Source organism: Ricinus communis, chromosome 7 (genome assembly GCF_019578655.1).
Source record: "Ricinus communis isolate WT05 ecotype wild-type chromosome 7, ASM1957865v1, whole genome shotgun sequence".
NCBI lineage: Eukaryota > Viridiplantae > Streptophyta > Magnoliopsida > Malpighiales > Euphorbiaceae > Ricinus > Ricinus communis.
Genome location: NC_063262.1, coordinates 1,941,260 through 1,966,710, shown reverse-complemented (window position 1 = coordinate 1,966,710; position 25,451 = coordinate 1,941,260). Strand labels below are relative to the sequence as shown.

General features: G+C 31.4%; 4 protein-coding genes across 9 annotated transcripts; 2 read left to right on the top strand and 2 right to left on the bottom strand.

Annotated features, from left to right (window-relative positions):
- Positions 1 to 1,111: 1,111 nt before the first annotated feature.
- LOC8264190 (serine/threonine/tyrosine-protein kinase HT1) lies at positions 1,112 to 6,278 on the top strand. 2 transcript variants are annotated; one of them, XM_048376444.1, is made up of 6 exons: positions 1,112 to 1,656; positions 3,870 to 4,002; positions 4,667 to 4,862; positions 5,325 to 5,428; positions 5,510 to 5,668; positions 5,802 to 6,278. In XM_048376444.1, the coding sequence occupies exons 1-6, from the start codon at positions 1,451 to 1,453 to the stop codon at positions 6,090 to 6,092; spliced, it is 1,089 nt and encodes a 362-aa protein (XP_048232401.1). In that variant the 5' UTR covers positions 1,112 to 1,450; the 3' UTR covers positions 6,093 to 6,278. The 2 variants fall into 2 exon arrangements, with proteins under 2 accessions (XP_048232401.1, XP_015578396.3); XM_015722910.3 differs by having other exon boundaries at positions 1,115 to 1,656; positions 5,307 to 5,428.
- A 1,120-nt stretch (positions 6,279 to 7,398) lies between these two features.
- On the top strand, positions 7,399 to 12,475 carry LOC8264191 (G-box-binding factor 1). 5 transcript variants are annotated; one of them, XM_025158428.2, is made up of 13 exons: positions 7,829 to 8,952; positions 9,039 to 9,105; positions 9,296 to 9,434; positions 9,534 to 9,581; positions 9,662 to 9,748; positions 9,866 to 9,955; positions 10,098 to 10,255; positions 10,389 to 10,446; positions 10,686 to 10,734; positions 10,815 to 11,014; positions 11,267 to 11,344; positions 11,860 to 11,985; positions 12,126 to 12,475. In XM_025158428.2, exons 3-13 carry the CDS (start codon positions 9,378 to 9,380, stop codon positions 12,225 to 12,227), a joined length of 1,053 nt encoding a protein of 350 aa, XP_025014196.1. In that variant the 5' UTR covers positions 7,829 to 8,952; positions 9,039 to 9,105; positions 9,296 to 9,377; the 3' UTR covers positions 12,228 to 12,475. The 5 variants fall into 5 exon arrangements, with proteins under 5 accessions (XP_002525106.1, XP_015578442.1, XP_025014196.1 ...); XM_048376446.1 differs by having other exon boundaries at positions 9,268 to 9,434; XM_002525060.4 differs by lacking the exons at positions 7,829 to 8,952; positions 9,039 to 9,105 and adding an exon at positions 7,399 to 7,773.
- A 201-nt stretch (positions 12,476 to 12,676) lies between these two features.
- LOC8264192 (HVA22-like protein k) lies at positions 12,677 to 15,807 on the bottom strand. The gene is made up of 8 exons (XM_002525061.4): positions 15,621 to 15,807; positions 15,210 to 15,268; positions 14,943 to 15,040; positions 14,774 to 14,825; positions 14,500 to 14,563; positions 13,663 to 13,758; positions 13,258 to 13,330; positions 12,677 to 13,165 (listed from the first exon to the last, which is right to left on the bottom strand). The coding sequence occupies exons 1-8, from the start codon at positions 15,651 to 15,653 to the stop codon at positions 13,062 to 13,064; spliced, it is 579 nt and encodes a 192-aa protein (XP_002525107.1). The 5' UTR covers positions 15,654 to 15,807; the 3' UTR covers positions 12,677 to 13,061.
- Positions 15,808 to 17,326: 1,519 nt separating this feature from the next.
- Positions 17,327 to 19,621, bottom strand: LOC8264193 (scarecrow-like protein 15). Its single transcript, XM_002525062.4, has one exon. The coding sequence runs from the start codon at positions 19,167 to 19,169 to the stop codon at positions 17,550 to 17,552; it is 1,620 nt and encodes a 539-aa protein (XP_002525108.1). The 5' UTR covers positions 19,170 to 19,621; the 3' UTR covers positions 17,327 to 17,549.
- Between the last annotated feature and the right edge of the window lie 5,830 nt (positions 19,622 to 25,451).

The following is a 25,451-nucleotide window of genomic DNA, read 5'->3' as shown; positions in this document are numbered from 1 at the left end:
TAAAAAAAAGACGTATTTCATATGGATCGGTCCATTATACTTTTAACAGAGCAACTTTTTGACAACCACAATAAGAAACAACAGTGATTTGCGATGAAAAAAGAAAAAAATGAGTCGGTCTTCTTCTATAGAAATCGATAAGAATTTGATGTTTTGAAGGAAAGCAATTGGCAATGGGTTACTAAAAAGGAGGGGATTCGTGAGTAAAATAGAAAGTAAGGATTTTAAAGTAAAGTTATTGTTAAATTAGAAGTGAGTAGAATATGTCTAATTTTATTTTTTTTTTATTCAAATGATGTGAATTATAAGTGTTAGGTATATGTAATTTCGGCTGTTATATTATTAAAATTAAACAAGTATTCGCCAAAAAAATAAATTAAAAAATAGATATTAAATTAAAATTTAATATAGAATTTAAAATTCGAATAATTAACTGGCTCTTTCTGGTGATATAAGTAATATAAAAATAAAAATAAAAAAGATAACTTTCATATGACATAACATTGTAACTCATTGCCATTTAAGGCTAATTCTCATAAATCACTATTAAGCTCTACGAGCAACATTTGGAAATCCAAATTTACCACAATGATTAAATTCCAAATTTCCTTGATTACAAAGCATTTATTTATTGTGGTCCCTTCCCCACTACTTTTTTCCATTTAATTCTAATAAGGTAAAACTTAACTAATATGCTATGTACTATAAAAAAATAAATATAAATATATTTTGATTACTTTGTCGATAAATAAATAAAATTTATTTAGAAGAGTTTTGGATGATCCAATTTGTTTTTTCTTATTTATTTTTATAAAAGTATAATTGTTAAATATTTATTATGGTTATTGATTAAAATAAATTTTAAAAAAATTATAATAACATAAATATATATCTCTATTTATATATTGAATTAATAATAATTAAATATATTTATTAGTTTTAAATAATAAAATATATATTTATAATTTAATATCAAAATATATATATATATATATATATATATATGTATTAATTTACTATTTTTACCGGAATATAAATACGTAAAAATTAATATATTTTCAAATCAAACAATTAGAAAATAAAAAGTACGTAAAATGGAAAAAAAAACCAATGAAAGAATACATCTTGCCACGTAATGAGATACTCTCCTGTCATATAACATCCGCTCCACCAAAAAAAGACTAAAGTTAATTAGAAGATTAAGCAACATAATTATTTCCCAAATATGTTTATTAATAATAAAACTTTCCTTAATTGAATTTTCCTATTTCCTTTTTTTTTTTTTTCTTTTTCTTTTTCTTTATCTTAATGTTCTTTCAACGAGAAAAAAACAGAAGGAAGAACATACTGTTTAGTTTTTCCTTTTGTGTATAAAGAGAAAAAAAGGATATATATATACACACACTCTGTTCTATATTGTCTCTTTCTCTCTCTAAAGAATTACTGTGTAATGCAATTGCAAGACCAAAGGCTCAACCAAGGAAAGATCAAAACTTTAACAATGTATAATGCAGATGATGAGGAAGAAGAGATCAATGCTGTTTTACGAAACGACTTCGTTTTCAACATTGATGAAAGCTTGCTGATTGATCCTCGTCGTGTTCTTGTTCGTAGATTAATAGCTGAAGGCTCTTATTCTCTTGTCTATGAAGGAGAGTATGTTCTTTCTATTATTTGCACTCTAAAAGCTAAAGGCTCTTTTGCTCTTCCTTTTTTCTTTCTATCCTTTAGGTCAACCACATTGTTTGCATGTTTTCACGTCTTGTTTTTTGATTTTCTTGGGTGATTCTGTTTGTCTTTTGAATTGGGTTCTTTTGTTTTTTCAGGTTTATTCTTGGTATTTGAATTACGGGTTCTGTTCTTGGAATGATAAACCTTAGTGGGTTTAGAATTGTTTTCTGTTGGTTGTTGTTTCTGTGTAATTAGTTAACTGCAACTTCAAGAATTGTTCTTTTATAAGATTTTGGGTTCATTTCTGCACAAAGAAATTATTTTTGTAAGTTAGGATTATACTAGGATGCTGCATTTTGATTTTAAGTGAAATCTTCAAATTCTTGAATGTTGTGTATGTTTTAGAATGCCCCAGGTGCTAGGGTTGCATTTTCCTGGTTGTATATACATTTTCTGCTTTCCTTCTAAAAGCTTTGTTTATTTTTCTATTTCCATTTGTTCACTATTTAAAAGTAAAGCAAGTAGTCAATATGATCCATTACTTTGTGATGTAAGAGCTCTAGGGCTGGTACCAACTTGTAGATTTAGGGACTAGGCTTGCTGTTGCTTTCTTAGATTGTTTGTAAAACTGATTGCCTTCAAGCATGTTCGTTAAATATGGATCTGATATCTGATATGTAATTAATTTATGCAATTCACTGTTATGCACGTGTCTATGCACCGTGTTATATGAATATGAATGTGTCATTCCATTCCAGACACGATTTAGACTTGTCCGGCGCATTACCAAATATATGAAAATGGATCATCTGGATTAACTTTATATGTGGAGAGCACTCTAATTGACTCCATGTGGCGTGTCCATAAATTTCTTGCAGACAATTTCGACCTTATGGTTTGTTTGTCAGTATACAAAAGTATAGGACGGCATTCGAAGTTTCTAACTTGGCTATTCCGGAGTTTTCTTATATGATTTTAGTATCTTAGTTGCTAGAAATTTTGTGGTTGTCCTTATGCAAACTGCCAATGCAGCTCCCATGTTATATGACTCCATTTGGAGCTGGCAAAACAATCATTGCCATACGTAGTCTCTGCTTTCAGGGAACAGAATTCATTTAAAAAGAGTAATTAATTTGACAAGTACATAGATAATAATATTGCGAGCCGCAATATCCATTAGTCGAGCTTATGGTGAGTTTCCTACCTCTTATTATGAGTTTGCTTTGAGATTGTGGACATTTATTGACATTCTGAATGATGTATTTGTTAATTAATAAACGACAAAATGTAGGCCGTTAAAGTAAATCTTTTTATGAATGTCAAAATAGGAAACTAGATGCTTATATAAGGTAGGTACCAACTATTATTAAGGGGAACTCAAGGATGTATTTGGCATAATGCATGTCTAACAAACACTTACCACTTCAACCCTAGGGTTGATTACTCGTGGCGCTTGTTGACATCACATTATGGGGTTTAGGTTTGGGGAAGTAGTAGTACACGTATTTATTTTATATGTAATTAATAATATGAAATATGATCAAAATATTGAGGCCAGTTATGGCTCATTGTTAGCCAGGTTGCTGAAATTGTGTCTGAATGATGATTATAGTTAGATTAGCATGTGAGACTAGTAAAGGGGAAAATTATAAATGACATGCAAGAACTTGAAATTGCTTTAAGAAGTCAAGATGCATAAATCTTGAAAAGCTAGGTAAATTGTCCATATGTAATGAGACAGAATACATTATTAGTGAGGTCTGAGAAATGATAAAGCACCTTTCTGAATGTGCAATAGCAAACAAGATCAATAATAAGAATAAATTCTTCTGATAAGATGTATGTGGTTGCTTGGTGCAAGTGGCCAAATGCGATCTTCTTTCCTGGTTGATAATATTCCGAGTTAAAATATTAGCTATACACAAAAGACTCCTAAACAGGATTATGCTCGGATGCTTAATGAACTGCGATTACTCTGTCTTATAACAGTGAAGACATGGCAGAAGATGATAAAACTTTCTACAAATTTGTGCTGAAATCATTATTATATAAGATAAACTTGAAATATGTGCTTGTTGTACATGTACCTGTTGTACCTTCTCTTGTAAACATTGAGTTTTTGTACTAAGCCTTAGTTGAAGAACTTACTTGTTATCTTGGATTTATGATGTTAATAAAATTATGGAATATGCTTCTAGGTTTGAATCCAAACCTGTCGCGGTGAAAATAATACAGCCAATGAAAACATCAGCTGTAATTCTTGAACACAAGGAGAAATTTCAGAGGGAGGTTGTACTGCAATCTAGGATGAAGCATGTAAATGTTGTGAAGGTATTTAATTATAACTGCTCTTTTAGTTTTTCGAGGAATAATTATATCAGCTATTAAATACACCAATATTCTTTCCCCTCTTTGTACATCCATTTCTTTATTATGCTCTTCTAAGTCCCTAGTGATTGAAGTCTAAACAAAGTCAGGTTACATCTTTGTTTAAAGATTTCTATTTTTAGCTTCCCTGACTGAATAGTCAGGTTATACTAGTATTATTTAAGGATAAGTATTTGTATCACTTTATGTTTTCCAGAAGATTAGCAGTCATCTATAATGGGTTATTAACTTTTATGATTAGGCATGTTTCCTTTTTATATTTTTGCAGGCATGTTACCCTTTTATATTTCTTAGTTCTACTTCTACTTATCTATCCATTCCCTTTTGCAAACAAAAATGCTTATAATATCTTAAGTTGCACATAATCTTAGTAATTTAGACTTTTGTCGTCCAATGTCTAAAAGTAATTTTACATCATTAATGTCTCTGCTTTCTGTAGAGCTTCAGGTTCACTGAAATAAATTAATGTTTAACATGCTTTACCTAAATTTAGATCTTCAATACATATTGGTACTCACTCAATTCCTATTTTGTTTTTTAATATTGTATGTAAAATTTTGATCATCAATCTCCCTGCTCCTGATTAAGATTTGTTTTGCAAAACCAGTTAATTGGTGCATCTGTGGAACCGGCTATGTTCTTGATTACTGAACTTCTAAGAGGTGATACACTACAAAAGTATTTGTGGAGCATCCGCCCTAAGCGTTTGGATCTTAGACTTGCTATAACCTTTGCTTTGGATATATGTCGAGCTATGGAGTACTTGCATGACAATGGCATCATTCATCGAGATCTGAAGCCTAGTAATTCCATTTTCCTTTCATCTTAATAGTTCTCATTCATTGCACATAGCAGTTGATTGGTCATGCAAAAGTCAATCTGGGTCTGGATTAATTGTGTCTGTCGAGTTAGCACTTCTAGTTTTTTCCGAAATAGATGAAATGTAAATTTTGAAATCCGCCTTTGTTTCCTAAAATGAAACTAAGAGCACCAATGAACTCATCCTAAATGTTTGTTTTGCTAACATATGTGGGAGGCAGCATAGTCCGAGCCAAACAAACTACAAAATTTCCCCATGTGGAATGAGTTTATGCCTAGAATTTAAAACAGGATTTAATATATATCTATTTCAATAATTATTGTGTTGACTTTGTGTAACCTTCAATGAATCTTTGGGCAATTACCATAATTGTTGAAACCTTGTTTGTTTTTATCAAATAATTACAGAATCTTTGTGGCTTTCTCAGGCAATCTGCTTCTCACAGATGACAGGAAACAAATTAAGGTGGCTGACTTCGGGCTCGCCAGAGAGGAGATAATGAATGAAATGACTTGTGAAGCTGGCACATACCGATGGATGGCTCCTGAGGTATGTTTACTTTCTTGGTTTCAGGTTTTGCATACTACGGATCTTTTTACCAAGTCTGCTTCTATCTGTTTTCCAAATTAGCTATTCAGCAAAGAAGCACTTCGAATTGGAATGAAGAAACACTATGATCACAAGGTGGATGTGTACAGCTTCTCAATAGTTCTTTGGGAGTTGCTCACAAACAAAGCTCCATTCAAGGGAAGGGATAACATAACAGTCGCATATGCTGCTGCAGCCAATGTACGCTGTCCAACTTTCTCCTAATAAAGAAACTACTAACCATTACAAGTACTTGTCCTTTTCTATGTATTTGGTTTTCCCCAAACCATATACAATGAGCAAACTATATCAATGATTCTTCTCTCACTTGCAGAATGAAAGGCCTAGCTTGGAAAATGTTCCAGAGGAATTAGCCACTCTCTTGCAATCTTGTTGGTCAGAGGACCCAGCTCTTCGGCCAGAATTCACAGAGATAACGAAATATCTTACAAATTTCATGCACAGCCTTTGGCCTGCAGAGATGACACCTCCCATAGTAATGGAGATTGGAGAAGATCTCGAGGACAGTAGCCATGTGACTAAGAAATCTGATGAGAGGATGAAGAAACGCAAGAGCTCTTCACCAAGTTTCCTTGTATGTTTTGACAGCTGCTTATCAGAATAACATTGTGGCAAGACAAAGAACATGTTTTGGCGGTTATAAGGGCTCCGATTAGGTTTGAGTTTAATGTACATAATCAATTGTTTTCCCCTCAATTGTCACTAGATAGCTTGGGTAGAAGATAGGCTGTTTACACAGAACTCATACAATAGAATAACAGAAAAAAAAAGTTGATTTCTTTTTAGGTCCTTTTTGGTTTCTCCTGTTAATTTCTAAATCAGTTATGCTGCTCTCTGTGCCCTCCCTTTGGCATTATTCTTAAAGATGATGATGTCTCGCTTGTCATCATAAGTGAATAGTTCATGAAGGTGAGAATATTAAATTTGATTCCTTCTAATCCATATACACTCATTTTATCTTTGATCATATACACTCAGTTATCTATAAGCTTTAAAGAGCTTTCTTACATTGTTATTGCTACAAGCTATGTATGTTTTGATGGTTGTGGCATTTTCAGTTCACAGAGGCTACAAGTTTTCTGTCATGCCCTTTTGCTATAAGTTTGATTAAAAGAAAACAAGTTAGGGTTAGTGGTGACTGGTGAAATTGTATTCTGAAACATTCAAGGAAAGAGGATTCTCAAGCTCAAATCTTTTGTTAGTGGTATTATAATAAGGTAAGCACTTAGTTATTAGAATTGAATGGTACATTTGAATTCTTGTATATGCTAATCCAATCACAGTTTTTATTAAATGCTGTTTTTTATTCACTATAAAATAATATTTTTATAAATGAGAATAAAAAATCTCAATTAAAAATTTTCTAACTCTCGAGAATAAAATATCATGAATTTCATGTTATATCAAAAATTGCCAAACAACAGAAATTTTCGAGGAAAACTATTAGGAAAATAAAATAATAATAAAATCTGAAACTCATTTCAGTTCTGCCAAACAGAAGGTCCCATGCCATTGCCATCTTCCAAAACCCTAAAATTCTGCTTTGTGGAAAGGAAAAGAATAACAGAAATGACGTGGCACAGATAAAAACAGAAGACAAAGGAGAGAAGAGTAGTTGAGTTAATGTTTATGTTAGTGAGTCAACAGTTTGTAATAAGATTAAAAAATTAATTAAATTATGTAATTAGTAGAAAAGATTATCCGAAAGAGAAGTGGCTGTCAATTATGACTCAGACTCATCCATAGCTACAGATATATTATACAACTAAAAAAGAACCTGATCCAGTAACATATGGACAGCTGTATCCCTCATTCCAGCACGTGTCACCTCCACTCTCTCCTAACCCTAATCTCTCTCCACCGCTCACACCTCCACCTCCACCTCCCCTTCTCACTGGCCACCGCCTCACCACATCATCACTCTCTTTTTGTTTTTAAGACCCAAAAGAAAAATCCAATCTTTTTGGGCCTCTAACAAACAAAAAGACTTGAACAGAAACGGGGACAAAACAGACAGTGAAACTGAGATAGATTATAGAAACTATAATAGATTTCGACGTTGCATATTCTTTAAGGGGGTTTTAAAGATTGTGTCTTAGCCGTTGGATTTTGTTTTTTTCTTTTGGTGGAAAAGGGAAAATAAGTATCTTGAAGCAAGAAAAATAAAAGGAAAAAGAAGAAAGGTGTCTCCTTTTCTTATTCCTTTGTTTTTGGTTTTGGGTGTTTATAAAGTTTCCAACTTGGACTTCCACATCACTCTTTCTTCTTCCACGCCATGAAACCAGGTGCTCTCTCTTTCTCTTTCTCTCTCTTACTAATTTTTCTTTTTTTTTTTTGGTTGCATGCTTATCTTTTATTAAATGCCTCTGTTTAGCTTTGTTTCTTTATTTTTTCTGTACAAACTTATGATTCTGGGATCTAATAATTATACTATAAGGAACCAAATATTTTGTTGTCGGTTTAGCTGTTTTGCTCCTTTTGCTGAATTGGGTTTCCTTTTCTTTTTGTCTGTTGAAGTGAAATGGAATAGTTTGATTTGGTTCTTTACTTGCTTATATGGACTTCTTTAAGCTTCATTAGCTTTACTTGGGTGTTAATGTTTAGAATTTTGTTTTAGTTTTTAATTTATGTATTTAAATGGTAGGTTAGGGATATGTTGCTATATATAGCCATATTTATTCTAGCTTGAAAAATGACTTATGAATCTTTTTCAAATTGGTTCTAGCTAATATCTCTTATTCATTATGTATCACGAGCTCAGAGAAATATTTTGTGTGGTAAAGTCTGAGATTCTTGCTTTTATTCTTTTGTAATAATGACTTTTCCATACTGGCTTTAGTTTATTTAAATTACAGAGTAAGAATAATGCTGACTTCCCATAGTTTGTTCAATCAATGATAATTATGACTTGGTGTGTGTTCAAGTATAATATATGGAAATTTGTTGCCTCTGAATTATTGCCATGTAAAAATGACTGCTAGGTCATAAGAAAGGGGGTTTTCTGGATACATGGCTATAGTACTAAGATATTATTTTTCCTTTAAATATTATCAATTCCACTCAATATTGGTGGCAGATTTAAATATTTGCCCAAGATCTTAAAAATTATAACATGTTCATCTTTATCGCACTATTTGTTTTAAGATGGCTTCATGCTCAGTCAATAAATGGCAAATTGAGATTATGTATCCAGAGTACTACTGATGTGGCCAGCTAGGTTTATTGTTATTTGTACTGGAACAATAAAATGAAGCACATAATAATATTATCAAGCTGTTTGCTGTGTTGCCATTTCTTTCACATTTCAATTGCATCCAGTTAGTCTGACTAGTGCAACCTGACGAAAGAGCAGATTCATTTTCTATATGTGAAAGGAAAAAAAAAGAAGAAGGGTGGCGGGGGAAGAGCTGATTTGTCTATGACATTTTGCTTGAAAAGTGAATATTACTCTGTAGGAAAACCGGGTATAAGTTGGAAAGTGTATTTTAAGTAATGCTTTTTCCACAATTTGGCTTGCTGCTGAAGCTTTAAAAGGCTCCATTTTGATCAGTTCTTTGGAGATTTTTGCGTTGAACAGTGTCGGCAGACAAAGAGCATACTGTAATATCACTTGAGAGGTTACCATCTTAACCCAAGAAATAAATAGAAAAAGAAGAGAGAATTTAAAGAGGCCGTGGTATCCTATTATATATATAATGTGCTAAATAATTGCTTTCTGTTCTTGTCAACAATGGCAGTAACAAGCAATTTTTATGATACAACTTTTTGATTTCTGACAGACATGGTTATATTCCATGATGTCTTCAGGCTCTTCATAGATACTGCTAAGAATATACAAGAAAGCGATAGTAAAGTGTTGGATTGAAGGGTGCTTATTGAGTTGATTTGAATGGGGACAGGGGAAGAGAGCACACCTGCTAAGCCTTCCAAACCATCTTCAGCTCAGGTACTCTGCGTGTGCGTGTCTGTGTGTGCGCACATGCATGCACGTCTGTTACACACAATATGCTGTGCACAATTTACTAATCTTTATTGATGTTTATAGGAAATACCACCAACACCCGCCTATCCTGATTGGTCAAATTCTATGCAGGTTTGTATTTATCAAATCCTTATATTTATTTAGCATGAATGAGTAAAACTTAAATGCTTACATGTCAGCTACTTGTGTAGGCTTATTATGGTGCTGGAGCCACTCCTCCTTTTTTTGCATCAACTGTTCCATCTCCAACTCCCCACCCTTATCTTTGGGGAGGCCAGGTAAATAACCACATTTTTTATAAGAAGATACAATGTTAAATCTGGCAATATGTGTCTTTCTGAAATTCTTACTAAGGAGGAGTCTCTTAATTGCCTTTTCTGTTGACAAATTTTCAGCATCCATTAATGCCACCCTATGGGACCCCAGTTCCGTATCCAGCTTTATATCCTGCTGGGGGAGTATATGCCCATCCTAATATGGCCACGGTAGTATTAAATTTATACTCATGTAGTTGATTAGTATAAAATTTGGCATGTGTAACCATTACATTTTGGAACCATTCCAGTCTTAGTATAGTGCTAAAGTGTTAATTTGGCTATCTTATATGGTTGATCATTGCTTTTGTAGCCACCAAATCCAGCACAAGCAAATACAGAGTATGAAGGTAAGGGTCCTGATGGAAGGGAAAAGGCTTCAGTGAAAAAATCTAAGGGCAATGTAGTGGGCAAGGCAGGTGAGAGTGCAAAGGCAACTTCAGGTTCTGGAAATGATGGTGCCTCCCAAAGGTTGGTGTAGCCAAACTTTATTGCTAAGCTCTTTATATGCTTTTACATGCTTCTCATGTAACAATATTGATTTATATACTTTTCCATATCATGAGCTTTTGCTTTTGTCTAATAATGAAATACATACTTGCAGTGCTGAAAGTGGTAGCGATGGCTCCTCAGATGCAAGTGATGAGAACAATAACCATCAGGTATATGGCGATCTATTGTTGTTATTTGCCTTCAAACGTGCTTTTGTGTCCTCCTAATTCATTCAAATGATTCTAGTGAAGTTCCAAACTTGGAAACTTATTTTATTCAATTGATGTGCATATACAAACCTTGAATAAAGTTGGAATGACAATCATTATTATGTCTTGACCTGTTAATGGAAAGTGGTAACTAATTGTATGCTCTTTTTTCCAATGTCTATCTGCCCTAATTTCTGCAGGATTTTGCTGCAAATAAGAAGGGAAGTTTTGATCAAATGCTTGCAGATGGTATCTGTTTTGTCTTTATCCCAAATGGTTCCAGTTTTATATTCTCTGATTTCTCTGTAACCACATTGACTTTGTTGCAGCCAATGCACAAAATAACACTGCTGGAGCTTCGGTGCCTGGGAAGCCTGTTGTGTCTATGCCTGCGACTAATCTAAATATTGGTATGGACCTATGGAATGCATCTCCTGCTGCTGCTCCTGGAGCTACAAAAATTAGGCCAAATGCATCTGGTGGCTCATCAGGAATTGTTCCTGCAATAATGCCTGAACAGTGGATTCAAGTACGGAACTTGCATTTCTCAAGTGTCGTCATTTTTTTCTTTAATAATTCTTTAATAATTTAAGGGTCTGTATTGCGATTTTTTCTTTTATGTATAAAATACTGTCTGCGTTGTCCGACAACCAAACAATATTTTCTTGGTTCTGCATCATGGAATTTCATTTTTTCCCTTGATAAAAGAGGCTAGGTTGCCGTTGGAAGTCGTCTAATCTTTCTCCTTCCACCTGATTATGGGTTTTCCTTCTGGTGATAGGATGAACGTGAATTGAAAAGACAGAAGAGGAAGCAATCTAACAGGGAGTCAGCCAGAAGATCAAGATTACGTAAGCAGGTACCATTGTAGTTTATAGTTTTCCGGTCTCTGGATGTTCATTTCTTCATATATGATAGTGTATATATATTTATGATTTGGGATGAGGTCGTCCGGAAAGATAAAAATATAGTGGAAGAAAAGGCCATGTTGGCCATCCTGAAAGCAGGTCCCACTCCAAGGCAAAATGGGGCTTACCTTTAAGACACTTGACATGTTCTCCTGAAAATTTATACGGCAAGATATTTCTAGTCTGGGAAAGCATTCAAGAGCTTCTACAGTTTTTAGAACTGGTGTATGTCAAGTTGAAGGTCTAATCTTGTTTTGGATTCGACATAATTATTGCTTATCCTGTTTAAGGAAGGAGTAGCTTGAGCTGTTAAAACTACTCATGGTTCTCTCTTTTGCTTTAAAAGGTCAAAGAGCCGAAGCAATCAAAACTTTTGGAGTGTTTTTCCTTATATTAGTCATGCAAGACATTTGACATCTCTTTCTAAATTTTTAATTCTATTTGCTTTGGTTATCATCCTAACCAGGCGGAGTGTGAAGAGCTACAAGCCAGGGTAGAGACTCTGACCACCGACAATCGAAATCTTAGAGATGAACTGCAGAGGCTTTCTGAGGAATGTGATAAACTCAAATCTGAAAATGATTCTATTAAGGTTTCTTCTTTTCAGATGCTGCCCATAATTCTCATTTAACGCCCCCATTATTCCCATTCCCATGCATACTGGACATAAGATTATTATGTTCTTTTTCTTTTTCATTACCTAATAGCTAAGTGGTATCCTTGCCATAACAGGAAGAATTAACACGGTTGTACGGCCCAGATGCAGTGGCTAACCTTGAACAAAGCAACCACTCTTCAGTTGTTCAGTTTCGTGGCGACGAAGGAAACAGTTAAACAGTCAAGAGGAAACAAAATGAGGAATTTTTCTTGACCTTGAAGTTAGAAGTAGGTTATGGCTACCTATAATTGAGCATAGAAACATTGGCTTCCTTACTGATCTACACCCTTAACCCCCTTAGATTTAACTGTAACATTTATTTTTACAAAAACTTTAACCCGAGTTGCGAGTGGTTTTATTCGCATGTTGTATCATGTATTGATCGATTTGGTTAAGAATATATAAAGCATCATACTGTTTTCTTCGTCTGTGTTGGTAGGAGCCTTGCTGGTTTATCAGTTCTATCCACGTGTAGATTCTATCGAAACATCTGTTGGCCAAAATTTCCCAGTTAATGGATCAACAAAGGCCTTTTGTGGACGGCAAAATGATTTAAACTACAAAAGGAAAAAAGCAAAAAGGAGAAATGTTTCTGGAGCGGTTGGGAAGATAGAAGCCAGCAAAGTGCTAAAAGATATTGAAGATAGAAAAGTGCTTGAATATTTCAAATGTTTCCCCCTTTCAGGCCTCATCATCGTGTATATGATTTTGACATTTCGAGAAACAGCCAATGAGCCGCCAAATATTGCACCAGCATGCAAACCAAAATACATTTTACATCAAGACTCGTCAATGAAGAGGACAATATCACAAGAAAAACAAAAGAAAAATCACTAATGGACTTGTAGATACACGTAATCCTTGATTCCCACATACAAAATGCACTACTATGGACAAGAATGCGGACAGGTTTTTATCAGCTGATTTACCGCATGTACTACCTTTGATTGATACGGAGTTATGTAGAATTTGAATAGGATTATCATCTCATAGAAACATTGCAAATGGAGTTAATCACCGTGATCCGACTCAGTATTTGTGCTTGTTCTTGTATCCTGTTCAATTGCAGGGAACTCTCCTGAGTTATCAGGTGCACCATTTCTCGTCTGACCAGCTGCTCCAGGAACAAGAATAATAAAATTTCAATACTGGCCAAAATACGGCTTAATCAAATCAAGATCTAGCCATACAACTGGGCATACCAACCTGGCCCCATAATCTTCAAGAGTACAGCCTTAGCATATTCAATTTCTGCTCGGTGAGTGCTGACAATTTTACCCTGCAAATTTGAATTAGAAAAGGCCTAAAAAATCTGCATTTTCATAACTAAAGAGGAATTTACATTACAAATAATGTGCTCAAACACAATATCCCAAATTTGACCTGACAAACATTAGTGTAAGAAGTAAAAACATGTATATCACAATTTCAAAATCTAAATATCATAAATTATACTAACTAGCCAAGACATGATAAGAACATAGGATCCTTACCAACATCAGTGGGAAGTAAGAATCTGGTCAAAAGCTATGTTACATTTTCATAATCTAGAATATACTGCCCTGCATTGAAAATTCAGGCAACTACAAGAAAAGGAATGTAGAAACATACCATTTCATCATATGCAAAGCCCATAAGCATATCAACTCTAGCTTGATGCCTCAAGAAAAATGGACGCAGGTGGTTTGTATATATTTGCTTTGCTCCCTGATTGACAATAAATGAACCAACTCATCATGAACTCATCCCATGTCTTAATACACAATTCATCATAAAGATGTACACAAATTAGGTACTAGAAGCAAATCAAGTCAAACCTTGAATCTCATTGAAGAAATTAAATTTCAAAACAACTCACTTGGATCACCCGCGGGACTAAAGGCGCATGGAAGAAGAGACATGCCTTTATTCTGATAGTAATTGAAAGATCAAATACAAGGAGCTCACATGCCAAAGATGTCATGAAATTGTTACAACTAACGTCAGCGTTAATGCTGAAAGAAAGGATGAATAACAGTGTTTTCATCTCACTGATTGTGTTAGACATTAAAACAAAGCATGGACATTTACACTGACCATCCCATCACGATAATGAATTTAAGAGGCCAATGTGTCAAAACAGAAGTCATAATGTTTCTATTTAAAATCTGCCAATCAGAAATCAACACTAAAAAGCTTACTTGAACAACAAAGAATTGAAAGAAGTCTGAGTTCAAGTTGGAAAGCAACAATTTTTCCTCAAATGAAAATTATTATTTTGCAAAATGTCAAACAAAAATGTCTAGCTTTATACCCTTACCCAGTAACTCCTATATGCTTTTGAAGCATCTCAGAGTTTCTAACAAAGCAATGCCTTTAACAATTTTATATCCGAAACATAGAAAAGAAATGGAATAAATAGATGAAATAGTGCTATTAAAAAAGAATGTATTCAGTATTAATATTTACATCAGTTGATGGAAGCTGAAGCCACACTAGAAATGCAAATTTCACATGATAATACATAGGAAACCTGCAGAAAGCAAAACATTGATCAAGTAATGACACAATGTATGGGTATAAAGCAAACATGCATATGAGAGAGTAGTTATTTTGGGCACAGGTTTGAATATTTCTCAATTCATATGTTGCCTTTATATCATTAGACAAAACTCATCTCAAGCAAGCAAATGGGATTGTATAAACTTCAGAACTAAAACACTTAAGGGGTTCAGAACCATACCAATAGAGCAATTTATCTGTAAACACTTCCACGAGGCTGAAAGAACCATATGCTGAAATAACAGGAGAAAAATCAGGAAATATGACAGAAAATGGCAAGCAACATGTATCGCCATTATCCTGAGGCTACTCAACTGCACGCTTCAAATAATAATAGTGATAATTCTAACCTGCCCAATATATTAGCCACTTCTGTTGCTCATTTTGATCTTTTCTCTCAATGGCCTTCAACGTGGAGTACACAGGTAATACGACCCCAACTGAACAGCTGCATGACCAAATGTACACTATTTATTATTATACTGGGCATATAATATGTGCACAGTATCAGTTTTTGCATCAAATCTAAAGAACAGGAATTGGAAACAAAAAAGAAATAAAAAAAACACATGAAGCAAAGAGTAAACAGGAGAAGAACACACTAATCAAAAGCTCACCATGCTGTTCGAATCACAATGTTGGATCCAAGTGGGCAAAGAAGCAACCGCAATCCGACCTGCATCACATAGTATAGACTCCGAAAATAAATACCAAAGATTGAAACTAAGAACAGAGAATTGAAACTTTTCAATATTCCGAAACAAAGATTTACAGACCTACAATTATACAGACACTTCCTGTTTTCCACCAAGGATTCTAACTTTACTACTCGTATAACGAAATGCTAGGTTTTCCTAAAAATTTCTATTTCGATCAATAAAGATTAAGAAAGTTAAAAATCGATGCATATCGAACCTCAAAATTTACAAAATTAAAGGGAATCAAGATTATTGTTAGAGGTAATTAACGCACAGAGAAAATAAATAATTTAAGACGGTGAATTTAAAGGAGAAAGTGAAGAGGATAACCTCGCTTGGTATATTAGATCCGAGAAAAGCCATTTTCCATTAAAATCAGCGAAGAGAAAGAGAGTGTGTTTTTAATTATTACAGAATTATAATAAGTTAACAGCGGACTAATTGGCGGTTTTCTGCAAGGAAATTTCGCGTTTTAGTACAATTTATATACATGTTACCAATTTCAAAAAATTGTTTCACTTAGGATTAGCTCTTATGTATTTTTCACTTGGAATAAGATTTTAAATATATATTTTTTATCGAAATTTATTGAGTAATAAATAGTTTATCTGACAATTACTATTATTTATTTATTTACCAATAACTATTGTTTCTAGTTTGAAATAAATATTATTTTACTCTACAAAGCTAATATACATTATCAATTAATGATAATTTGATATGTATTTATAATCTAATATTAAGGGTATAGTTAACTGATTCATTTTTTTACACTAGAACCCATTAATTTGACTTATTAGTTAGTATATATATAATTCATGCTAAAAATATAATAAATATGCGATATTTTAAAAGTGATTTTATATAGAAATAATAATTATTTTTGTGATAAAATACTAATAAACTAGTCAAACACATATCAAAATTTTAGTTTAAACAATCATTTCTATTAATTATATTTTCATTCAAGAATTATATTCTGTAATTTCTTAAATACTAATTTTTATTAAGTGTTTTTATCCTATAATAGCAAAATTTAAAACATATTATTATCTATTGTTGTCTCTCTAAGAGTTTAATTGAATTTAAAAAATTTCACATTCAAATTTAAATTTAATATGATTTTTTATATTTAAATATATATTATTTAAAATTATAAAATCTTAAAAGCGAGTAAATAATATTGCACTTTATAGTAATTGAAAAAAGAAATTGTCAATAATAGTGCACTTTATAAAAATATCCTCAATTGACAATTAGAATTTAATAAATGTGGGCATGAATTCAAGATATAAAAATTATTTTTTATTTTAATAAAGTAATTATTGTTATCTATGATAATTTATCTTCAAGAAACTACATAACTTCTTTCAATATTTTCCAAGCTATTTATGTTTTGTAATTAATAATATGGACTCTTACTTGTTAGAAAAGTTATGTTTCAAGTTTAAATGGACGACACATATGTCAATATTTATATATAAAGTATAATCTTTCTACATGTATCTTTAATATTTTAAATTTATATTTTTATATTTAATTATTATATTTTATTAAAATATATTTATATAATTTTATTGCCACGCCAACCTAAATACAAAATGATATTTACATATTTTGATATTCTGTTAAAACAAGTCAATTATTTTTTAATTATTAATTTTCTAATAAATAATTATTAAATATATATTTCTCAGTGATTAACGTAATATTATCATATACAATTAGCTTTCACATTTTATATTTTAAAATTATAAATTTTTTATAAAAATCTAATAAATATATTTTTAAATAATAATAATAATAACAATAAAAATTAATACATACTTTCAATTAAAAATGATCTAATTTCTGAGATGAAAGAATTACTATTTACATACATAATTGAAGATTAAAAGGAGATATATGATCGTGTCATTTGGACTCACAATCATGTGTTAATTTTTGTTTACTAGCTTGATTATAATTTGGGTAATTTTATTTTTAATTTTTTGTAAGTGACTTTACATTTAAAACAAGTTTGTGAAACCGGAAGATTAAAACACTAAGAATGGTGGCTACCGAGCCTCACTTTCTAGCATCAGATCATACCGACAAAAAAAGAGAAAAGATAAAACTAGAAAAAGGAGAAAAAAGAACAAATTGGCATTTGGGATGATACATAATTATTACATCCCAAACACACCCCTAAAACTATTAATTAATTAACTAATTATCACATCATAATAATGATAAAGCCCGACCAATATTAATTAATTTCTAACATTTCCATACTGACGTGGCGATGAGGGGTCTCTCATGCCAACACAGCACCAACTCAGCTTGTCGTTTCGCCACATAAAATCCTCTAACTTGCACCTTCCCAAGCAAAGACTCAGCTTGGAAATCAGAAAACTGACTAAACGGCATCACCCTCATTCCCGCCCCACAGAAGACCTCCCTCCACGGCGGCGACACCCTTCTCCCACACCCTTCAACCGCAGCAAAGATCCGAGGTTTCAACAAAAACATCTCTATTTTCCTAGCCCACTCTCCACCACCAGCTGCTGCAGCATCAAGTGACTCAAATATCATAGAGTAAAACTCAAGACCATTAACAAAATTCCTCCTAAACGACGCCGGTTCAGACTCTCCCCATCCTTCATTATCTACAACGACAACAACCTCCGGCGAGACTCGCCGGATATCAGTCACAAAAGAGTTGATGTTATTATTGCTTGAACCCAGACGACGGAAGGTGGCTGAAGATAAAAGAATGGCAATTTTCTCTCCTTCAATGAACTTTATTGATTTGAATGATACCATTTCGAAAGTACGAGTAAGAACAAACTCAATCTGGAACCTGATCTTTAGTTCAAGGGCGTATTGGGATAGACACTGTTTGATCAACTGGGTTTGGATAGCGTAGTCCTCTGTAACTACTGCAGTGATTCTAAGAACTGGGGAGGTGAGCTTATTACAAAAATGATCGGTTTTCCCAACGAGTTCCCTCATGAAAGATGCGTACTGGCAACCAAGACCGATATCGAAGTCTATAACATGAATAAAAGGAGGAGAGTCGTCTAGGGTTTCGAGGATTGCTTGGTCTACGGGGAAGTGATTGAACATTGGAATAGGAGAAATACCTGAAAAGTCCTGATAAGCTTTTATAGTTTGGACAACTTCTGACCACGAGGTTGGGTGAGTTGGCGTCCGAGGTGAACCGGCGAGTAGATTTTGGAGAGCTTCTTTGAAGAAGAAAGCAGCCCTTTGAAGTGGTTTTCCGACCGGTGATTGTAGACGGTGATTGAGACGGTCCAATATCACGTTGGCAAGTTGTATTTCGCTGGAGTCGATACAGTCTGCTGCTCGGATAAGCTCTTGAATAAGATCAAACCCAAAGTTGCTCCAATTTCCAATATTATGAGATAAATCAAGAGAATTCAATTTTTGAGTTGGGATGTTGAAGCATATATCATTGAAATCAGGATGGTGAAGCAAATGAGGAGGATCGTTATTGGAAGGCGCTGTGAACTCCTGGAGATTATTATGACTGTGGATTATGGACTCGCAAGAATTGACTTGAGGAATGTTCTTTAGCGTAGGAGTGGAATCCTCATGAAAGTCTAATTCTTTCATGATAAAATCCCAATCAAAATTCTGCAGGACATGCTCATCCCACTCTAGAGAATGATGATGCTCAGGTCCAGACGCCGGTTTGCCAGACACTGGACTGGGACTTCGCCGGAGGTCAAGAACTGAGGTAGGCTCGTAGCACAAGTTTGGAGCACTACTGCTGTTATGGAAACCAATATTTCGGCTGTTGGTGCTGTTTTTCAGGTTTGCAGATTGAGATTGACGATGGTTGTTGTTTTGTGAGGATGAAACGGGAACTTTCATAGCTAAGAAAACACAAAGCTATAAAGGCTAGAAATATCTTCTTCTTCTTCTTCCTCCTTCTTTTATTGGCTTGTTTTGAGTATAGAGTATAGAAAGTAGAAGAGGGAAATGGAGTTAGAAAGAAGGAATTGGAGGGGCCTTTTGGCTGTTATGATTGCTAGCTTTTCTTTAATCTTTGCGTGTGCATGGGATATATGTGGGGAGGATTGTGATATAAAGAGCGAGTATATATTATATACATACATGTTCGACATGAGTCTGGCTCAGGCCATTTCTTCTGAAGCTTGAAACTCAAGATATTGCTTTGCCCTTGCTTTTTGGGATTCTCTCTTAGCTCAGCTTGTGCTGTTTGTACGTGCTGCTGCTGGTTTTAATTCATTCATTCATGCAATATTTTCTAGTGTCAGCCAGGCTTACATTGGTATGGTCAGTATTGCAACTAGTATACTATATGTGCAGCACACTGTTCATTTCTTTTTAATCTTTTTTTTATAGTTCCATTATTTATTAATGAATTTGATTGATAAGTTTCTAAACATGAAGTGACAAATCAACTTTTAGCTATACCTAATCAGTTAAAGTTAATTAATTGTAGTTGATAATCATGTTTGTTTCTTATCTTTATATATACATATACACAGAAGATGAACTCAAGCAAGGGTCAAGATATATGTCAAAGTTGCCACTTGCCAACAGAGTGCATGTCTTATGTCTTGCCTGTCATTTTCTCTTTAATAATAATATATTGGTTTTCTAACTAAAATAATAATAATAATAATAATAATTAAATTATAATAGTAATCATATACTAGTTGCTTCTGAATTCTGATTAAGCAGATATAGCCGTTGTCAACCTTTTTCTAGAGCACACTTTATAATGTTACCTTTCCTGAACTTCATCAAGTCCACAGTAGGATATTTAAATGGTATTACATAATTATCATATATATCTTATTATTTAAAATTAAAAAAAATTATACTCATATTTATTCATCAAATCGATAGATAATTAACACATATTTATTAATTTTAAATAATAGAATATATATCTAATACCAAAATATAAAACATTCATAATGCATGTCACTCTTCTATTTGTTGTAGTATATACACCATGTTTAGATAAAAAAATAATTTTAAACTAAAAAATATGTGTCAATAATCTAACAGCTTGGTAAAAATATAAACCTCTACACCAGTATTACACCTTTTATGATTTTTTTCTATCACTTTAATTATAATGATATTTTCTTAACTTAAAAATTTAAAATCATAATTTCTTATTTTTAAACTCAATCATGTATTAAACTTGAATATTAATAGATTGAATAATAGAATACAATTTCTATATAGCCATACTTTTAACTATAAAAAATTATAATTTAATAGAGTGTGAAAAAAAATATGGACTGTTTTAATATAATTTACTAATAGGACATGCCAAAATCATATATAGGTGAAGTAAAGAAATATTACATTGAAAAGAAATAATATAATTTTAATATATAGCATAGCATAGAGTTTTGAACTATGTATATATAATACTAATAATAAATTTTCTTGAGGTAAAACTTAAGAAATGATTATACTTATCACGATGTGGACTTAAGATTATAGGCATAAAATTATTCATATATAAAGTATAACAATTTATATATAATTAAATAATATTAAAATCATATAATATTAATCTAACTTCTATTATTTTATAATTTTGTAATTATTATTATTAGAATAAAAATAAAGTAATTTTATATATAAATCAAGACTAATAACATTATGGGTATTAAAAATTTCCCAACATTATAATACACAAATAAAAATTACTATATGCTAAGGGAAATAAATTAAACCCGTATTAGAACCTTCATTCAACACTTGTAGGATCTAACTTTTATATGTATATATAGGAATGTAGATTTAATGTGAAAGAGGGAAAGCTACTATACATTGCATATATTCCTAATTTTTAATAAATTAAAGTTCCAATTACAAAAGACAAACACTTAATATTGAAAAAGTAACTAAAATGTTTAAATGAATTATAATTTACAATTAAATAAACAAAAGTTCTAAGGATTCTATAATCTCATTTTTCAAACACAATCTTCCAAAATGAAAGAAGAGACACAAAAAACAAACCCACAAAGAAATTAAAAATGGATGTAAATGAATGAGGTATTATCAACCACTAAACGACATACAAGTCAATTGCGGGCGTTAAAGTTCCATATTTTTGGATGTCCCCACAAGAAAAATTCTGGACCCCACTAATTAAAGTCCTAAATGCAAAGCCAAAATCAAACTCCACCCTCTCTCATCGTCACATCAAATTAAGTAAAGCATTTTATTAATTTTTCATAGAAAGAAAAAGAAAAAAATGTAAAGCATTTATTTAAGACTTAAAAAATAGCCATTTAATTAGACCTAATCACTTTGCACATGGAGAGGACTTGTAGTAAAAAAATATATTATTATTGACTATGCATCTCCCATAGTACACTGAACCTTTTCTTACCGCCCAAATAATTGAATATGGAATATCATATTTAATCAGAACCTGCCAAATTGGCTTTAATTTTTCTAATATCTTATGCATATATTTCCCATAAATTTCCATATCTTTTGGGAAGACAGGTTAAGTTTTATTCTCTTCTATTCTTATTTACACTATTGCCCGATGCAATTAAATGTTTTTTTTATTTTTTATTTTAATATTACTCTGCTAAATTCCCTCTAAAAATCTAATTTTACTATCAAAAAGAGGTTGTAAATAAGGTGTTTTTAATTTATTTTATTTATCTTGTAAGTTCATCTGAGCTCTTTGAACTAGCCTATACTCTCATCAAAAACATTGATCTCGACTTCATAAAAAATGATCATGTGTGAGTATAAAGTTATATTTCTTTATATATTGATCAAATCTCGAATTGTAAACTATTACTATATATATATATATATATATATATATAAATAAAAGTATCATTTATTTTCAAAATTTTCAGCATTAGCTAAAGAGAATTGGTTTAAATTTTAAAAAAGGTAGCACAAAAGTAATCAAGAATCATCTTAATACGTTCATACTTCAAGTTAGCAGAAATAAAAGAAAAGAACGACCAAAGCAAGAATGAGCCTTTATAATTAATAAAAAATTAATATGTGTATATAATTATTTTATATTTTAATATTGAATTTTTAACACATATTTAATTATTTACAGTTATTTATAAATGAAGTATACTAGATTTGGATTAAAAAAATATAAAAAAAGGCAAAAACAAAAGATTTTATGAAATTTCATTTGACTTTATAGAAAAAATACAAATATTGACCATATGATTTTAACCTTTTAATATAAGAGGTCCTATAATTTTTTCATGACACTTTAGTATTCTGAGAATTATATAATTAGTAATTTGTGTCTAAATTCATTAACACCATTAATAGTTTTGGAATTGAATCTCAAATGAAGTATGATTGCTGTAAAATTAGTTTTATCGAATAGATGATGAAATATAAAGTTTTCTCATTTTATCACATCATTCAAAACTCGTCTTAATTGATTAGAATTAGAGAGAAAAATTGAATTATGAGTAATTTTTCTATTTTTAATTTTTTTAAAATTTTATAAAAACCAATATGACTAGCTTGAAATAAAAGTTAATTAATAAAAAGTGAAATGGCAATAAAATCACAATTAATTGATACTATTTACTTATTTATATTAAATAAATTACAATTATTTAATTAATAATATCAATATATCTAACAATAAAAGAAAAAGGTTGTATAAATGGTTAAATCTTCCTAATTTTCTTTTTACAGAGAATGGGGAGATGACAGTATATTACATGTAGTGGGGCCCTTCAATTTGTTACAAAATGCATATGGGTCCCAATAAATTGACATGGAAGTCTGGTTTGATTGGCCATATGCTGACTTTGGATGACCCATCAGGCGGCTTTTTGTCGGACATGCATGCATATGCATAGTCAGCGCGTAGAAATCACGCCCACGTAGGCTTAGCTTTTCCCCTTTTGGCGGCAAAGAAGAGAAGAAAAAAAAAGAAAAAAAAAAGAAAAGAAAAGAAAAGGAGGAGAAAAGAGAGAATATGTTCTCTTATAAGAGTGATAGTGCCATATCATTGAACATTTGATTGATTGGTATGTTATTATTATTATTATATATAAATTTGAAACTTTGATTAATAAATAAAAATCTATCCGTTCATTTCTCACGTACTAAAAAGAAAACAAAAGTATCTTATAATTATCATATTTCGTGTTTTTAAATTATTGGGCTATTGAACTTTTAAATGATAAAAGAAAAAAAAAAGAAAAAGAAATTAAGAAAGACTGATTAGAGTCGTTTCAGAAAGCAAATATTATGGGAAACATGTCTGTGGTGATGTAGGCACTTATGTCGTAATCAAGTTTATTAGTATGCGTCTCTCCCTTAATTAAGCGTATAATAAGTTGTATATTAAGGGGATCCTATGCTTCGTGTTTCAGAACAATCAGTTTTAATTAACAGATAACTATGTTGATTCTTGATCATATATTATTCTTAAATTTATTGAAACTCATTTTGTTTGTGTTCATATTTTACTTGTAGGTTTTGAATCCAACTCTCTTTACAATTCTTAATTGCATAGTGCATATTTCTCTTTTATATATAGATAGAGTTGATTCATAAATATTTTTATATATCTTTCATTTTTAGGGCACAACTTATATTCATGCTATTCATAATTTATGTTTAAAAAATATAAAATCTTACCCCTTATATTGACCTATGAGTTTCTTTTATATTTTCATGTGATTTAAAAACAAGTAAAAATCAAAAAGAATTTTTGAATTACAAATTGTAATTTATAACTTTTATGATATTAATATTAACCTGATCGCCTCCATTAAAAAAATTGAAGGATTCTAAAAATTAAAATTCAAAATTTGAATGATAATTCTTATAACTTTCTTTATCAGTTGCTCCTCCATATTAAAAATGAGTTATAATACATAGTTTTATGACGCAAGTTTTATATGAATAAGATTTTTGGCTCAATATATATATATATTGTAATTTATATGTGGGTAAGAGAAGGTTTTGACTGAATATATATTGTTAAAAACATAAATAAATTAGAATTACTTTGAGATAATATAGACTAACATTTTTCTCTACACCAAAGAATTTACAATTTTCAATGGAATTGAAATTACATCTCTTTTCTATTCTTTTTCTTTTTGGTAAATATCTCTTCTCTGTTTCCATTTAAGAGTTGTGATATATTTACTGAATAAGGCAACTTATATTCGAGTGGGTGAAGTTTTCCCTTCAGATTGAAGTTGTCATTTCTAATGGTAACTGTCAACTATATAAGTTACCCTAATTGTTATATTTACTTATTGCGGTTGTATATTCTTAAGAAACTCAAATTCCACAAACAAAAATAATAAATAATAATAATTATAACTAAATTAAGAGTTCTGATATAATTGATACAAAACCAACTGTATATGGGTCACAAATTTTAAACCTTATAGCAATAAATTGTGACATATTTAGATGCATGATTGTTGAGAGTATATATAAAAACAAGTGGGAAGAAAGAAGGGTCTCTAATGGAATACAATGTTTTTTTTTTTTTTTTAAAAAAAAAAAAGAAAAAAGAAAAGATGAAGTAGAAGCAGGTCGAGTTAATTAAATTTTTTTATTAAACAATCATTTTATGTAAAGAATTGAATTATTAGATAAATTTTATAAACTAATAGATCTCTTAAATAGTTTATATTTCTAACATATTATTGCATAAGATGCCTATTAAAATTAAAATATGAATAAAACACAGATCCAAATTACCTTACATAAAATATTTAATTAATAATATTAGAATAACTAAAAATTAAATGCTAAACGATAACTATAATATTACGTCAAAAAGTCACCCACATAAAAATTAAATTATTAAATAATGCTCCAATAATAATTTTACATCTCTAACAATGGTAATATGTTATAATTACCTAATATGAAAAATTAAAAAGAGAAGAGAAATCCTATATTATTTTTAATATAGCCCTAAATCATCATGTAATCAAATCATTTAAGTATTATAACAAGTACTAAAGCATATTCTTGGTTATTAACTGAAAACGACTACACTATTAAAAGAAAATGCAAGGCAGAACCCAATTAAATTGATTCCCTTCAATGGAACTTTATATGAGCCACGCCTTCCTTTGATTATATATAAGTACATGAAGCTCGTGATTAATATTA